The 15,441-nt window shown below is 36.7% G+C and overlaps 1 protein-coding gene across 12 annotated transcripts in view; it reads right to left on the bottom strand.

The window, feature by feature from the left end:
• PAN3 (poly(A) specific ribonuclease subunit PAN3) overlaps window positions 1-15,441 on the bottom strand; it is a 118,875-nt gene that overhangs the window by 97,580 nt on the left and 5,854 nt on the right. For 11 of the 12 annotated variants that reach the window (XR_005017264.1, XM_036831895.1, XM_036831897.1 and 8 more), the window contains exons 2-4: window positions 8,073-8,194; window positions 7,217-7,283; window positions 5,275-5,345 (exon numbers count right to left, since the gene is read on the bottom strand). Coding sequence is in view for 11 of the 12 variants with exons in the window: in XM_036831897.1 (XP_036687792.1) it covers window positions 5,275-5,345; window positions 7,217-7,283; window positions 8,073-8,194 (260 nt within the window). In the remaining variant the exon portion in view is untranslated. Of the gene's footprint in view, window positions 1-5,274; window positions 5,346-7,216; window positions 7,284-7,360; window positions 7,473-8,072; window positions 8,195-15,441 lie in introns of those variants that run through there. The other variant, XM_036831896.1, reaches the window with a different exon arrangement.

The following is a 15,441-nucleotide window of genomic DNA, read 5'->3' as shown; positions in this document are numbered from 1 at the left end:
GCCTACAGGAACGTGGACTCCAACAATTCTACCACACGTATCTCTAAATCTAAAGCCTGTGCCCGTTCCCACAGCATGGCAAGCAGAGGTGAATGGAGGTTCAGTCAACTCTAGTAAAAGAAGAATAGTTCTGGGGCTTCCCTGGTGGCGCAGTGGTTGAGAATCTGCCTGCCAATGCAGGGGACACGGGTTCGAGCCCTGGTCTGGGAAGATCCCACATGCCGCGGAGCAACTGGGCCCGTGAGCCACAACTACTGAGCCTGCGCGTCTGGAGCCTGTGCTCCGCAACAAGAGAGGCCGCGACGGTGAGAGGCCCGCGCACCGCGATGAAGAGTGGCCCCCGCTCGCCACAACTAGAGAAAGCCCTCGCACAGGAACGAAGACCCAACACAGCCAAAAATATAAATAAATAAATAAATAATATTTAAAAAAAAAAAAAGGAAGAATAGCTCTGAGTGTATTAATTTGGAATTCTAAATACAATTTTCCATAAAAATATTCTGCATAGTACTCATGGGTAAAAGATACGGATGTGGCTGACTTGGAAATCTAAATACTAAGTAAAACAGTATTTGAGAACATATATAAAATGTTTAAAAATGGTTTTATAGGTGAAGTTTTAGATTGTGATTCCCATTACGATTTATTTTTCAATATCTTCCCCCTTCTCTCCTCACCTTTTATTTTTTCCCCCGAGATCAATATTTGGTTCCATGTTTTAAAATGAGCCTAGCCATCAGAAGGACTGCGGAAAGATTTACATCCCGGATTATCTATGCCATAATCCTATTAATTTCTCCAAGTTTACTTTAGCTTTCTCCACCAAAGAACTCTACCATAATACTCACCAGTTTGTTATTCCTATTTGGTTCCCTATGTAAAAGTAAATAATGTAAAAGTCATCTTTCGAAGACATTAGAACAGTAATGTACACAAAAATTTTTAAATGTCAAATTAATCAGAAATCATACTATATATATAGATCAGTAAGTTTTGTAACAGAGGTGATACAAAAAGGAAAGGATGCGCTTAAGATTTGAGAACAGTGGGGAGGAGGTTCCAAGCTGAGATCAAGCAGAATCATCCAAAGCGAGGCCTCCACCAGCTGCATTTCCCCACAAATAAGCCATCAGTAGATAAGCCAGCCTCTTTGGATCCCACTTCCCTCATCCTGACAAAGAGCTTTAAAATCAAGAACAGAAGAAATAAACATGATACTTCACAAGTCTTTTGTCCTCTAAACCCAAAGAATTTAACGTGTTATTAAAACCTAAAAAATTTACAGAAGTGAAAATCTGTCATCCCATTATCAGAAATAAAATGCAAATGCCCAGGTAAAGCTGCATATTGATTGAAACATCATACTAAAGTACAATTAAAACAAGAAATGTAAATGACGAGCACCAGAGGGTTTCTGCCTTAATGTGGGGTGGGGAGAAAGCTAAATAGGAAAATGACTGGACAACTAAAAAAGAGGGCGAAGAAGGACCAAGAAATATATAAAAGGGAAAGCCAAGATTGCCAGACACAAATTTTGAAGGAACATTTGTCTCAGTCATCTGTGGTCGCACAGCTTAGCAAGAATAGTTAGCAAGATGTCATCATGTTATTTATGAATATCTGTATCTCTACATCTAACTTTGTTATAAAGATACTTTGTTCCCAGAGGATTTCTGACCGAAAATTTTACTGCTGTCCAGACCACATTTGTGATTCACAGTGACTCTCAGGTCTTTTTCTGTCATACCAGTTCTCGGCTTTATCTACCTTGTTGTTAAGGTTTCCTTATGCATTAACGTCTAATATATTCACTCCCATTTTCAACAGAACTCCATCTCCAGTGTTTTGGGGGGCTTACCTCTCCCACTGACTATATAGCCATAATTCAATTTCTTCCACCACCACCCTTGGCCAACAATAATTGTACACATTTTCAAATAATGGTTACTTTTCCTATCTATATTTATATATTTCTAATGTAGAAAATTTTAAAAATAAGTGCTTCTCAAATATCAACTGTGAAAGATCACATTTTTAAAAAATTTCCTATGCATCATAGTCCTATATGTTCACAAAACAAAAATGAATTACTAGAAAAATGATGACACATTTGGATGTTGTGGTATTATCAGATTGTTATAGAAGTTTCGAAACATTTACTTTTAACGTTTTAACTTATCTCCCTACAGACAGGAAACAACTCACCGTCTAGCTCCAGTCACTCGACACACTATGAGCGTCAGCGCCCTAAGGCATATATATTCTCAGTATACAGCTCTTCAGGAAATTTTCCACATACTTAACAACAATAAACCAACCCAGACAAATGGCTACGAACCTTTTTCTATACTGTTTTTCACATCACACATTTTACTTCAAGTCCTTATAGATACAAGGCCCTCAGCCATAGTTTCTTAGCTTATCTATGATAGAAGAGAATTTTAAAATTTACTGAAGATCCTAACTCTCTACTTGTAATCAAACAATTCCTTCTGCTTAATATGTTTGCTTCCCCATATTCCTCACCTTCAAAAACCACAACTCAAAACTTCTCCATAAACTCTTCTGGATCTAGAGAATTCTCTGCTACTTAGCAATCATCACACATTTAAATTCACGCTGATTAATACACTGCTGTGTAAATGTTCTCTAGTAGATTCATGCATTGTCTCTTGAATTAGATTTGAGGAAAGCAAGAAAAACATCAGTCCATTCTTTTTAAATTTTTCACACAGCCCCAGAGTAAGACTGCCCACAGTTAAAATATCTGACTGATCAGATCCAAATAAGTCACATACCCCACAGGCAAAAAGCAGCATTTGCAGCTCAGGGGTTGGCCCAACTGAGATTTTCAGAAAATAATTTATCTAACTAGCTATGAAATAGTAGTAAGTATGGCCTAACTACCTGTTTTCCAATCTCATTCTGAAATAAAATGTCACTGAGTTATCATGATAGCCTGCTTAGATCACCTGGAATTATGATTGAATATTTACATAAATTTGAGGTACTTCCACTAAAATTACATCATTAAACAGACGTTATAAATTACTACAACAAAAGAATAATAGACGGGGGAGGGATGAGCTGGGAGATTGGGATTGACATGTATACACTGATGTGTATAAAAATTGATGACTAATAAGGACCTGCTGTATAAAAAAATAAATAAAATTAAATTTAAAAAAAAAAGAATAGACAAAGTCCCCATATGCCTTCAATTCACAGCATGCAATACTCTCATACCAAGAATATTTCTAATACAAAGGAATTTTAAACCTTCTCAACTCAACCATTAACAAACAATTTAAAAATATATGCAACCTGTACCCACAAAGATTCCTAATTATGTAGCCCACTACTGGAAAAAAAATCTCTATGTCCCTACATATTATTTTAAATATAAATGGCAAGAAAATATGGTCCTTCAAAGATATACTATATGAATCCTGAGTTTCTAAGTAGAAGCTGACACGTAAGGTCCTTTCAGTTTAGCCAAACATTGAGTTTTAGAGATGAAAGACACCACAGCAATTATCCAGGCCATGCTCATCATTTCACAGATGTGAAGATTACAGCCTAGAAGGTTGTCCCAAGGTCACAAAGCTAGAGATCCAGGACCTCAAAAACTGCAGCACAGTGCTCACTTCACTAATCTGCTTCCACTTGGATACATGCTAATCTCTCTCCAAATACAGATGTCACATCTGTAGTAATACTTCCTTCTATTATTTTCCTTTACTAAAATAAATTTTAGAAGAATGGGTATTATAATCTCCTTTTTCAAATCTCCAGGGCTCTTTACTATTTTGTCAAAAATTAATGTCAACAGCTCTAAATCACATATTTCAACTTTAAGATGCAATCCACCAAACCCTCATAAGTATTTATTTGCCATTCTAGTCTTACTTTCTACTCATACATCAGAAATGTTACTTATCACAGTTATCAGATTATTTTTAAAAATGTGAAAAAGCTACTGGGGGACCCTTAAGACTACTTAAGGGCTTTTTATTTTCCCCTACACTAAACAGCTCCAAATAACCTGACTTCTAGGTTGTACCTGCTTTCCAGCACTTCACTGCTTCCTTCCATATTGAAGGTTTTGCCTACTGTCACTTCTCACTCACTTCTCACTGCTTGTGTCCAACTCTATTCCACTTCTACCCTAGGGATTTAGAAAATACATATTCCCATTTCTGAGACTAGTATGTAAAGCAAAAGTAAATGTGTTCTTGGTGACAGCCTGTAAGGAAGTCTATAAAACCAAACCCATACCTTTTAGTCTACCAATCTTAGTTGCTTAAAAGCATTTTGTAATTAATTACCTCCTTGTTCTCACCTATTTTCAAAAAGGAGATAATACTAGGTACATGAGGTATTGATATAATTCATACCTGACCCCACAGTTTTATTTTCTTGTCTAGGGAACATCTATCTAGTATTCTTGAAATTCATTTTATACTACCTTCTGATCAGAGACTTCCTCAAAGCACCTTAAGCTTACATCAGTTTTCTAAAATTAATATTTTCTTTTTGATCTTTCTCCTATTACTTAGAAAACTGAATTAGTTATAACTTTATAGTAATTTCCGCCAAGATTTACAACCTCCTGAACATCTTTAGCTGCTACTGATCCTCACCAAAATTAGCACCGTCTCTAGATTACTATCACTATTAACATAATGATTCTCATTAAGACTCAAAGGCATCAAACTATAATAAACTACTACAAGGTACTTCAAAATCGATTCATGGTCTATCGACCTCAATTCCAAATAAAACTAAATTAAACTTCTAATATAAAGAGATTTTAAACTGTTTTTAAACAGTTGGGCCAATTATGAAAAGCTGAAGATTTTAAGTTTGCCTTGTAATGAGGAGTTTAATTAAATTAGGGGAGAAATCTTTGGTATATAGACAAAGCAGTCAGAAAATAAAGTTAAAAGATGATTAATACACCTACAATGGGTCACATAACATCTAATTTAATGTTGTAGTTGCTGTTATCTTAAAAAGAATGCATTAAGATAAAGAAAATGAGCAAAAATAAGAAGGATTTCATCCCTTCACATAAAATGTCTCTATTTCATGCACAGAGATCAAATAAAATTCTGCATATAAGAGATATACACCAAGGAAAATGGTTAACAAAAAGCAAGAAAAACATTATAGTCCTCCCCCACTTAAGAGAACACTGACCATTATGTAGGTAACATCCCAGTATCACCCCTATGTTCCATTTAGTTTCACGTAAGTTTCCATCTCACCTACCTTTCTTCTCTGAGAGATGTTGAGGGCACCAAAGTCATTAAACAAGGATGAAGCAGGTGAAGTTAGAGGATCTGGAAGGTAAGTTATATAAGTTTCCACACAGACAACTCAGGAAACCTATAAATCTAATAAATGTTTAACTTCAATGCTTATAAAGTAGTAAAAAAAATCATATACCACAACAATAAACTCAATGCCTCACACAGTGGGTGTTCAAATATGTTGTAAGTGAATGAAACACAAACTGGAGACTACTTCATTCAGCCAATAGTCAGTACACATTTATTCAGAAGCTATACGAATTAGAATGCATCTATTTGCTGAGAACCAAAAGAAAAATAAAATAGAAAAAAAAAGGTGATCTTAACCATGTTATTAGGAATGTGTTTATGAAGGAAGTCTACCTGTAGTTTGTGTTCTTGAGACCAAACCATAAGAAAAATAAAAAAGGGGTAGGGGTGGCAAGTAGAGTAGTCAAACATACTCTGAGCGATAGGACTTGGATGTTAACACTTAGGCAAGACCTTAAAACCATCTACCCTACAGAATATTCCATATTTTTAAGTTTATCACCACATATTTGATATTCTTACTAAAAAGATAAGGTAAATTAAGTTTTTAAAGATGAAAATATTAAATGTTTCAAAACACAAACACGAAATCCAAAGATTTTATAGGTTCAAAGCTCTATTACTCTGTGGCCAGAAGTTACAAACAGAAGTACATCTCTAAATTGTTTCTCACTTAACAAATCACAAGAGTTTCTGAAAAGGAATGCATGGTATACATTGAAAGATTTTTGTCTTCATTTCTGAGCTTTAGTTAGTCCTATGTTTCTCATTAAATTATCTGTAAAATCCTAAAGAAAATATAGTAAATGTTGTCATTTAAAGGAACCTTAAATCTCTTCATAATGCAGTACATATAAATTGCTGCTTAATTTCTCTGGTTTCTTCTGTCTGGATTTTCACAGTCTAGTCCTTCATTAGAATTAACATTAATTTAATATAACTAATAATGCAAAGAGAAAGAAGTTAATAAAATAGTAAGACACAAGATTTTTATGTAATTTATACATTCAAGACTATAAAAATAGGTATTATTCATCCTTTACGCTACCTTTGATAGCATTTAAAAGTCAGCATATAAACTCTATGGGAATGCCAAAAATATTATAATGCTACACATTAGTTTCTAATAATTTTATTCAATATTAAAATGTTGCTATTTTTTCCTACAGCAAAAGAAAGTTGAAATTTCTAAGTAATGAGAGATTTGATACACACACATAAAATGTCTATCTCAGAAATAATCAACATGCAAATTCTTATTCTCGTCGTTATAAATAACTGTTTACATTTTACCGACATAGAATATTAATAAATTGTTACATATTTTTAAAAAAACCATTCCTGAACATTTATTTTTAAAAATAGGATACAGAAAGATACAAAAGAAACATTTATTTTTAAATTAGGATATGAAAAGGAAATCCTGTATCAAAAGGCTTAAAAATGTCCATAATCTTTGAAACAGTAATTCCATGACTAAGAATGTTTCCAAAAGAAATAACTCAAAATATGAACACAGATTCATACACTTAAGTCCAATACTGGACTTTAAAAAAACAAAAAAACAAAAGTAAGTAAATTATTAAAATAAACAACAGGATTCAATTTATAATGACCGAGAAACACTCATGTTATAATTTAAAAGTATATTTAATGCAATCTCAGGTATTATTACGTATATCAAGTATTATGTGTATATGTATGTGTATACATATACCCAAATCTTAATACTAGTTATCTCTGAGTGTGAAGATAACAGATCATATTCTTCCTTACATCTATCTGTAATTTTCAAAATTTCTACAATGGACATATTGTTTTTAGAGTCAGAAATACATATATCTGTAAGAGAAAAAGGGACCAAGTCTTACCATGGCCTGCATATGGCTTGGCACTGTCATTTAGAAGGCTTGGGGAGCTGCTACTATTAGTCATTCTCTGAAACATAAAATATATATACATATCATTGAGGAATACAGAATTAAGAATATTCAACCGATTAAGTTAAGACTGACCCTCTTTGCGTCTTCCCCTCCAATCCATCGTTCACATCAGTGACACTCTAATCTTCCTATAAATGCTGCTGCTTGGATTACAATCATCTACGCAGAAACTTCGAAATACTGTCTATAACACATCAAATGAAAAGTTTACTCAACAGCCAGGTATTTAAAACCAAAGTCACAGAACTATTTTGAATTGCACTTCCATAACTTTTTAGCCTAAGCAAGACACATAACTACAAAGTTTCCTTGTCCATAAAATATAAACTCCAGTATCCATCCAAGAGGATGTGAATGACTGTAAGTCAATAAACACTCTCTACTATTCTCTCCCAACGCATATTATCCTTCATACACCTCACAGATTCTATAAAATGAGGCTCTTCTCTGTTCTCTAAATATGTCTCCACACTTTCTTAACACACTCCACAGCCTCTATGGTCTCACGATCCTGAAAGGCCCTCATTCCACACTCAACAAAACACACAGAGGAGTGAAACCAGTCTCTTTCTATCCATCCTCTACATTCTCCAACTCCACCCTTGAAAGCTCACCCTGACTCCAAACCTACAAGAGACGGCTCACCTATACCCCACCTACCTCATCACCTCCTAAAATCCCACCTCCCACTCAACAAATGTGAAAACAAATGAAGACTCCAGATGTCTCCATCCCCGGAATAAACTTCAGTGTTTAGTGCCATATAAATTCATACCAACAATACCTGCATCAAGGGATACTTTGTTTCTACAGGGCTTCCAAATCCATTAACTCCAATAAAGCTGGTGCTGAAATATGAATCTGTGAGGCTGGTATCAGTTAAAGCACCTCCATCTATTCCAGGAACTGAAAGAGAAGGAAAATTCAAGTATTTAAATTATTTAAAAGCACAAAACACTGATGTAGTTTCTCTGTTCCCAAATAAGTTTTAAAGTCTCAAATCTCTGTCACCCTTGTTTTTATTTACCTGTTCATAACAAAAGGCAGAACCAAATAAAACTGTGTCAACTCTAAAAATCTGTTAAACAATGCTCAAGTTGAAATTTTTTTTTCCACAGAGATAGCTATTTATTTTATATTAGTTACCTGAGAGCCACCAAGCACAACATGAAGAAACAAACCACACTTGCATTTCTACTTTTCTCATCCAAGTTTTTTTCTTTAACTTTGCAAGAGGACAGGAGAATATAAACCACTGCAGTTTCTCCTGTGAATCTTCATATGCTAAACAGAGACAAGTTTCTCAGGACTGTTTCTCATAACACATCTTAAGAAACAGACCAGCAGTCTCATATTAACTCATAATTCAGTAAGCCAATTCTACGGTGGTAGCAATGGGATAGAGCCGAGGGGTTCAGACAAGCTTTCTGTCGATTTTATGGTAGAATAATACAGAATCATTGTAACTACTAAGACACCCATCATATACCAACAAAGTGATGGACAATGTTTTAGATGCTATTTCCTGGTAAGTACAGTTCATCCTTGAACAACACAGGTTTGAACTGCATGGGTCCAATTATACACAGACTTTTTCTCAATAAATATATTGGAAAAATTTTTGGAGATTTGTGACAATTTGAAAAACTCAATGAACCTCGTAGCCTATAAATATCAAAAAAAAATGAAATCATACGTCATGAATGCATAAAATATATGTAGATGTGGATACCACTCTATCCTTACATAGGCATAAGGTGAGTGACATTTAATATAAAATTAACGTGTTAGTTTTCTTACTGTTTTATAACTTTGCTTTCAAAGAATTACATTACTGTACAGTATGCCTCTCTCTCTCCGAATTGGAGAAACTATTACAGGTGACATAACCTATCATCACAGGTTAAGTGTTTTTCTTTAAATGTAACCTTTCTAATACTGTATAATGAGTATGACTATAAAAATTTTATAATGATTCATTTATTAGGGTATAGGCTAGGCTATTGTGAAGCAACCGTATCACTTACACTAAACTACCATAAAGCAATCATACTGCTGCTTCTTCATTATCAGTGCAGGATACCTGTAAATAAATATGAATTTCTTTTTCACATTATCTTTTCTTTTTTTTTTTTTTTTAATTTTATTTATTTATTTATTTTTGGCTGTGTTGGGTCTTCGTTTCTGTGCAAGGGCTTTCTCTACTTGCGGCAAGCGGGGGCCACTCTTCATCGCGGTGTGCGGGCCTCTCACTATCGCGGCCTCTCTTGTTGCGGAGCACAGGCTCCAGACGCACAGGCTCAGTAGTTGTGGCTCACGGGCCTAGTTGCTCCGCGGCATGTGGGATCTTCCCAGACCAGGGCTCGAACCCGTGTCCGCTGCATTGGCAGGCAGACTCTCAACCACTGCGCCACCAGGGAAGCCCATCTTTTCATTTTTGATGTCTAGTGTTAGTAAAACGTATGACACTTACTTTGTATCGTATAAGGCAACAGTGGTGTAGGTACAGACAGAAAGTGGTTCACCTTGTAAGCACACAATGTAAACTTATATCGATAAATACAGTACAGAACTGAAAATGTATTTTCTCTTCCTTATGATTTTAATAGCCTTTTCTTTTCTCTAGCTTACTTTATTGTAAGACTACAGTATATAATATATATATAACATAGAACATAGAAAATATGTTAATTGTGAGAGTGTTAATAAACACTCTAAACATAACACTGTTTATGTTATTGGTTAGGGCTTCCCAGTCAACAACAGGCTATCAGTAGTTAAGTTTGGGAGCAGCCTGAGGGACTGGAGTTCCATAGACCATGCTTTAAAAAAAAAAGCCCAGCTGAAACTACTGAGTGGTTCTCCTCTGCCAACTAGGACATCACAGACAAGATGCTGGCAGTGCTCATCCCAAGGGATGAAATCCAAACTTCCTAGTCTGACATTAAAAAGCCCTCAACAATCTGTTCTCAACCTATCATTCTAGTATTTCCTGAAAGTACTGGGTTTGAGACTCACTTCTGCCACTTACTAGCCACAACGTCTGAGGCAAAATGGTTATAAAGTAGAGATGATACCATGACTTGTAAAATGAGTCTCATACCATCTACCCTGCAAACTTCCACAAAAAGTTATGAAAAACAATGAAACAGTATCTTAAAAGTTCTTGTAAAAATCCTGATGGTTGCACAGCTCTGTAAATTTACTAAAAGTAACTGAATTGTACATTTACAATGGGTAAATTTTATAGCATGTAAATTATATTTCGATAAAGCTCCTTTTTAAAATCGGAGAAAAATAGGATTACTCAATAAATGGACTTAAGACAACTGTGTATCCATCAGGGAGAAAACTGAGTACCTTACTCAGATATTTCCGAAAGATCAAAGATTATAATGTCAAAGTATACATCTACTATAAAAAGGTCTTACAATAATCCTAACATTATTGAATTCTCTCCTCCAGTCAAAATGATAAACTCACTGTATTTTGAAGGTCCATACTTCATCAATTCTAACACACACACACACCCCCCAACTCTATGTTCTTCAAGACCCAGGTATAATGGAAAAAAAACAAAATACTTGAAGTTAGTCATTCAGTTCTAATCCAACTCTTGCCACTCACTAGCTGAATGACCTTGAGCAAAACCCTCTAAATTTCATTTCTTCATCTGAAAGAGAAGGCAATCCCATCTCACTCACAGGGTTGTGAAAGGGACTCAAGTGAAGTAACCTATGTGGAATGCCTAACACACTCTGTCTCATAGGTAATCATAAATGTCATTTTCCTCTTCTCTCTAGAATGTATACCCCAATTATTCCAAGTTGTGTTTAACACACAACTCTACCTCTTAAGATACTGTTTATATCATTCATGTGACAAAATTTTTTTCCTTTGATCTTTTATTGCTGTCTTCAACTACTTAAACATTTAAATTTTTACCTGTTTCTGAACTATCTACCCATCTAAATTATCTGTAAACTGAGATTTGGGACTACTCCTGATATTTTTCTGGTATTCCCTACTCTACTAGCACATTTACATACAAACTTATTTACAATTAAGCCCTTTTTTAAAGTAGGTATTTTTAAAAGTTGATAAAAGATACAATAGATTTTCACAACCAACTTCTATAAAACACCCCATGCAAATGATATTATTGCCTCCGTTTTTCTGATGAGGCAATGAGAGTCAAAGACACTAGATGACAGCACAGTGGATGCAGGCCCAAGAAACAGGGGCTCCTCGACCACTCAGCAGACACTCGCACCATCCTCTTCTGTACTGCAATGTGCAATGAGCACAAACTTTTAGCAAATACAACTGCCCATAAGGTCTGTTTCAGCCAGTTGCCAACTACTGATCTTTGACAGCATATTTAACCGAAGTCTTTTTTTTTCCTCCTCTGTAAAATAGAAATGACAACACCTACTTCCCAATGTTTTATGAGAATAAAAGGCCTGGAAGTTTGTACCTCTTGACTATCTTCACTTACCCCCCTGGACCCCTGCATCTGGCAACCACCAATCTGTTCTCCACTGTATCTATGAGTTTGGGGTTTTTGGTTTTGTTTTTGTTTTTATTTATTTATTTATTTTTGGCTGCGTTGGGTCTTTGTTGCTGTGCACGGGCTTTCTCTAGTTGTGGCGAGCGGGGGCTGCTCCTCGTTGCGGTGCGCGGGCTTCTCATTGCAGTGGCTTCTCTTGTTGCGGAGCACGGGCTCTAGGCGCGCGGGCTTCAGTAGTTGTGGCACGTGGGCTCAGTAGTTGTGGCTCGCAGGCTCTAGAGCGCAGGCTCAGTAGTTGTGGCACACGGGCTTAGTTGCTCCGCGGCATGTGGGATCTTCCTGGCCCAGGGCTTGAACCCGTGTCCCCTGCATTGGCAGGCGGATTCTTAACCACTGCACCACCAGGGAAGCCCCAAGTTCGGGGTTTTTTTAAGATTCCATATGTAAGTGAGATCATACTGTACTTGCCTACATAGTTTTTTTTTTTAATGTAACAAGTTTAAACCAGATTACTGAAGACTCTGTATGCTCCTTAACATATGTGTACATTATATTTTGTGTTAATTTATGTATAAGTATACATAATACATTAAGATATAACAGCTTAGGGCCATCATTTGTAATAGTAAAAGACCGTAAACAATCTAAACAGCCACTAAAAAGAGTAAGGTGTATTTTTATGTGTGGATGTGGAAGAAACTAGAAGATATGCAGTTTGCTGAAAAAATTCAAAGTGCATTAGGCTTCCGTGTGTGCACACGTGTATATGTGTGTCGGTATGTGCTACAGATAGGGAAATATAAACATGAGTCATAGTACAGACAAAGAATATTTCTGAATAGATACATAATAAATTGGAAAGAGTGACTGTCTTTTGGAGAGGGATCAGGGAATTAAGGAAGAAGGGAGACTATTTTCCACTGTGTACCCTTTTGTGCTATTTAAATTTTTAACCTGTGCATGCAGTACGTTTTTAATTCCAAAAGCAAGATACTGTTCCTAGTTTTCTAAAGCTGGAACTTTTAAGAGTAAAAATATAATTAAAAAAATAGGTACAACATCTTTCGGTTTTTTTTTGTTTGTTTTTTGTTTTTTTTTTTTTAATTTATTTATTTATTATTTATCTTTGGCTGTATTGGGTCTTTGTTGCTGAGCGTGGCTTTCTCTAGTTGCATCGAGCGGGAGCCACTCTTCGTTGTGGTGCACGGGCCTCTCGTTGCGGTGGCCTCTCCTGCTGAGGAGCTCGGGCTCTAGGCACGCGGGCCTCAGCAGTTGTGGCTCGTGGGCTCCAGAGCGCAGGCTCAGTAGTTGTGGCACACGGGCTTAGTTGCTCCGCGGCATGTGGGATCCTCCCGGACCAGGGCTCGAACCCGTGTCCCCTGCATTGGCAGGCGGACTCTCAACCACTGCGCCACCAGGGAAGCCCCATCTTTCGTTTTTTAAAGAAAAAGCAAGATACCAAAAAAGACATCAAAAAAGGAAGAGGTTTTATCAGAAGAGGACTATTATCCACATGCCAATTAACTCAGCCAAGATAAATGAGCATGTCCTTCCCTAAACTGAAGTTAAGCTGCTGAGAGGTCAGTGATTTTTAAAAGTTGTTGGGAAGGGAAGAGGATGAATTCTAAAGATTGAACATAAAATAATTCATTTTCTAGAACATAAACATTTAGAAAAACACAGAAACATTTTAGAGCTGAAGAAATATTAGACATCATGTACTCCATACCCCTTTCTCCTATTTACAGATAAGGAAATATATTTCCACATGGACTAAGCTGCTAGCCTAAGATCAAAGTTACTTTGTAAGAGAGTATTAAAATCAAAATCTCAGGACCCCCAGTCCAGAAATAATTCCTATATACTGAAAGGAGACACAAATACTTTACGTATTGATTTGTTAACAATTATATGATAATAGTACATAAAACAAATATTTTATCACATTCCTTTGTATAGTTACAGCTCATAAACTACTTTATAAACAGAATATAAAGTTAATATGGAAAAACAAATGTAAGAAATACTGCTCTAACACTTGAGTGTGTGTATGCATGCCCATGCTACGGACCTGACCTGTTTCCCCCCCAAAATTCACATATTGAAACCCTAACCCCCAATGTGAGTGTACTTGGAGACAGGCCCCTTAGCAGTAATCAAGGTCACATACACAAGACTATTCATGATGATTAACCCTGGGCAATAAGATGAGATTGGCTTACTTTGACTTTATACACTGCTGTTCCAGTGAAAATTTTTACAAAAAAGTTTATGGCTTCTATTAACTTAAAAACTAAATTAAATAAATTAAATTCAACCTTAAAATAGATTTTAAAAATATTTCTAGGTGCTGTAAATGTTCATACCTTTGTACACAAAAGCACATATGCCGGGGCTTCCCTGGTGGCGCAGTGGTTGAGGGTCTGCCTGCCGGTGCAGGGGACACGGGTTCGGGCCCTGGTCTGGGGGGATCCCACATGCCGCGGAGCAACTGGGCCCGTGAGCCACAGCTACTGAGCCTGAGTGTCTGGAGCCTCTGCTCCGCAACAGGAGGGGCCGCGATGGTGAGAGGCCCGCGCACCGCGATGGGGGGTGGCCCCCGCTCGCCGCAACTGGAGAAAGCCCTCACACAGAAACGAAGACCCAACACAGCCAAAAATAAACATAATAAATAAATAATAAATAAAAAAATTTTTTAAAAAAGCACATATGCCTATAGAAAAGCAAACAGACAAAAAAAAAGCTACTCCAGGGCTTCCCTGGTGGCGCAGTGGTTAAGAATCCGCCTGCCAATGCAGGGCACACGGGTTCGAGCCCTGGTCCGGGAAGATCCCACATGCCGCAGAGCAACTAAGCCCGTGAGCCACAACTACTGAGCCCGTGTGCCACAACTACTGAGGCCCGTGCACCTAGAGCCTGTGCTCTGCAACGAGAAGCCACGGTAGTGAGGAGCCCGTGCACGGCAATGAAGAGTAGCCCCCGCTCACTGCAACTAGAGAAAGCCCGCGTGCAGCAACGAAGACCCAACGCAGCCAAAAATAAATAAATAAATAAATAAATAAGTAAATAAATTTATTTAAAAAAAAAAAAAAAAAGCTGCTCCAAAATAAAGATAGATATAAATTTTCCAAGTTAAAAAGAAAAAAGAAAAATTCAGCAAGAAAAACTCTTGATATACACAACTTGGCTGAATCTTGAGGGAATTATTCTGATTCAAAAAAAAAAAAAAAAGCCTAATCCCAGAAGATCACATGCTATATAATTCCATTTATAGAACATTCTTTTCTTTTTTTTCGGCCATGCCACGGCTTGAGGGATCTTAGTTCCGGGACCAGGGATTGAACCTGGGCCATGGCAGTGAAGCACGGAGTCCTAACCACCGGACCACCAGGGAATTCCCTATAGAGCATTCTTTTTTTTTTTTTTTTAATTTTATTTACTTTTTATACAGCACGTCCTTATTAGTCATCCATTTTATACACATCAGTGTATACATGTCAATCCCAATCTCCCAGTTCATCCCACCCCCACCCTGCCCTATAGAACATTCTTGAAATGACAAAATTACAGAAATGGAGAGCAAATTAGTGGTTGCCAGGAATTGGTAGGGAGAGTTACAAAAGGGCCACTGGAGGGTGACAGA

This window comes from Balaenoptera musculus, chromosome 18 (genome assembly GCF_009873245.2).
Source record: "Balaenoptera musculus isolate JJ_BM4_2016_0621 chromosome 18, mBalMus1.pri.v3, whole genome shotgun sequence".
NCBI classification, from domain to species: Eukaryota; Metazoa; Chordata; class Mammalia; order Artiodactyla; family Balaenopteridae; genus Balaenoptera; species Balaenoptera musculus.
Note: the sequence above shows the minus strand (reverse complement) of the source record. Positions and strands in the feature narration are given on the sequence as shown.